General features: G+C 39.0%; 1 protein-coding gene across 4 annotated transcripts; it reads right to left on the reverse strand.

The window, feature by feature from the left end:
- Positions 1 to 8: 8 nt before the first annotated feature.
- On the reverse strand, positions 9 to 1754 carry LOC108626892 (spermine synthase-like). Of its 4 annotated transcripts, none has more exons than XM_018027827.2 (2): positions 1469 to 1754; positions 9 to 584 (listed from the first exon to the last, which is right to left on the reverse strand). In XM_018027827.2, exons 1-2 carry the CDS (start codon positions 1748 to 1750, stop codon positions 438 to 440), a joined length of 429 nt encoding a protein of 142 aa, XP_017883316.1. In that variant the 5' UTR covers positions 1751 to 1754; the 3' UTR covers positions 9 to 437. The 4 variants fall into 4 exon arrangements, with proteins under 4 accessions (XP_017883316.1, XP_017883315.1, XP_026670967.1 ...); XM_018027826.2 differs by having other exon boundaries at positions 9 to 1056; XM_026815166.1 differs by having other exon boundaries at positions 9 to 1085.
- Positions 1755 to 1760: the final 6 nt, after the last annotated feature.

Below are 1760 nucleotides of genomic sequence, written 5' to 3' on the forward strand. Positions count from 1 at the left end.
TAATAAGTACCGCAGAATTAATTATAGCTCTTACAACCATTGAAGATGACGAGACTATCTCGCATACACAGTTTCTTATGTATTCATCGATTTACAACTTATTATACTTAGATACATACTGCAACAAAAGACTGATCAAGCGAAAAATATGAAAGTAGTTTACATGGTGTCCTTTAATCGAAAAAGAGATATAGTGAAATCAAATGTTATTAAAAATTGAAGCAAAAATTGAGACGAATCATATACCGTTTCTTTGTTTTGAACAACGATGAAGCGATAAACCTTGACGCATCTTCCGCGCGACAAATAACGTAAATAATGTACATTAATAATATAATGTGTTACGCCGAAATCGAGAAGCACTTATGTATTGTTAACGGCGCATGATAATAGTGTTTCAATCCATTTTGCGGGTACAATAAATGTCCCCGGCTTTGTTACCGTAAACAGAATAATAAATAAAAAAACTCACCGGCGGTAGGAAAGTATCTGTCAAAAGGTCCGCCGCGTTTAATCGGTGAAAGCGAGTGCGAACGCGTAGAGGCTGCCGCCGCCTGCAACGCTGTCTCCAATTCTCTGGCCAACTAAAGGTGGCCGCGACAAGCGAACCCCGGACGAATAAAAAAAAACAGAAACTATCTTGTTAAACTAATCGCAACAGCTATCCTCTTTAGACGTGTCAATCAATAGCCATTCTCTTCGACGTCCCTTTTGCGGAAAAATTAAACAGAAACACCGTCTGGGCTGTGGCGGGGGGTAGGGACGGGGAAGCAAAAACGAAATAGAGTACACGTCAACCGGGAAAAAATCGTAACCGATCGGAAGGCACTGTTGGCATTTTCTTTTTCTCTTTAAGAGTGCAACAACGGAAACGATTCTCACGTTCTGTAAGGTGCTATAGAATAACTAAAAAATTAGGAACGAATTGGGGAAATGGTTTCTACCTGATAGTGTCAGATAGAGGTCATATATGGTTCCTCGCCTTACTGGTGGCAGGCGCTTGCTGCGTTGGCTGTTCAGAGCCATCGCAACGTCCGCTTCCAGGTATCGCCTCTGCTACAAGGTCCTCTTTGTTACGCGCATTTCTTCCGCAAATATAGGTAAAATTTTTTACTTATCTCTATTAATAGTATTCATCAGAAACGACGACCTCTTTACATTATTTTTATCTTGAGGCTTAGCGACGTGACAACGGCAAAAGGTCAGTAAATGAAAAATCGCGAATTGATTTCTTTTCTTTTCTCGTTTATACTTTTAAGATAGTTTCTTCGAAGCATATTTAGTGCAGCGATTTTTATGGCATGTATCATTAATTTATATGTAACAAAATGTACCTTGTAATGACCCCATGTTTGAGAAATACAAACGCTGATTTCACATTTGATATCCATGAGAGGCAACTAAATATTGTGAAATTTGCAACTAGGTATTGCAAAACGAATTTTGTTAATAACAGAGGATACTATACCTCGAAGTCCAATAGCGCTTCCTCTTCGTCTCTCTTATAATATTCAATGTTAATGGTAATTAATCCTTCGGTGTATCCCCGAACAGTGATTAGACTACCCTTGGGACCTGTGTACAGGACCAAGAAGCTACCATCAATATTCGATTCAGTTAGTGGCTTCAAGCCATTGAAATGTTCTTGAAGCACGTTAGCTATTGCTGATTTTAGATTGGAACGTTTCTTTTCATCTAACACCACATCAGATGAAACTGAGAAGTCAAGAAGCACTGTATGGGCAACCATTGTATATAAA

Source organism: Ceratina calcarata, unplaced genomic scaffold (genome assembly GCF_001652005.2).
Source record: "Ceratina calcarata isolate Rehan_Ccalc_2016 unplaced genomic scaffold, ASM165200v1 scaffold4314, whole genome shotgun sequence".
Classification (NCBI taxonomy): Eukaryota; Metazoa; Arthropoda; class Insecta; order Hymenoptera; family Apidae; genus Ceratina; species Ceratina calcarata.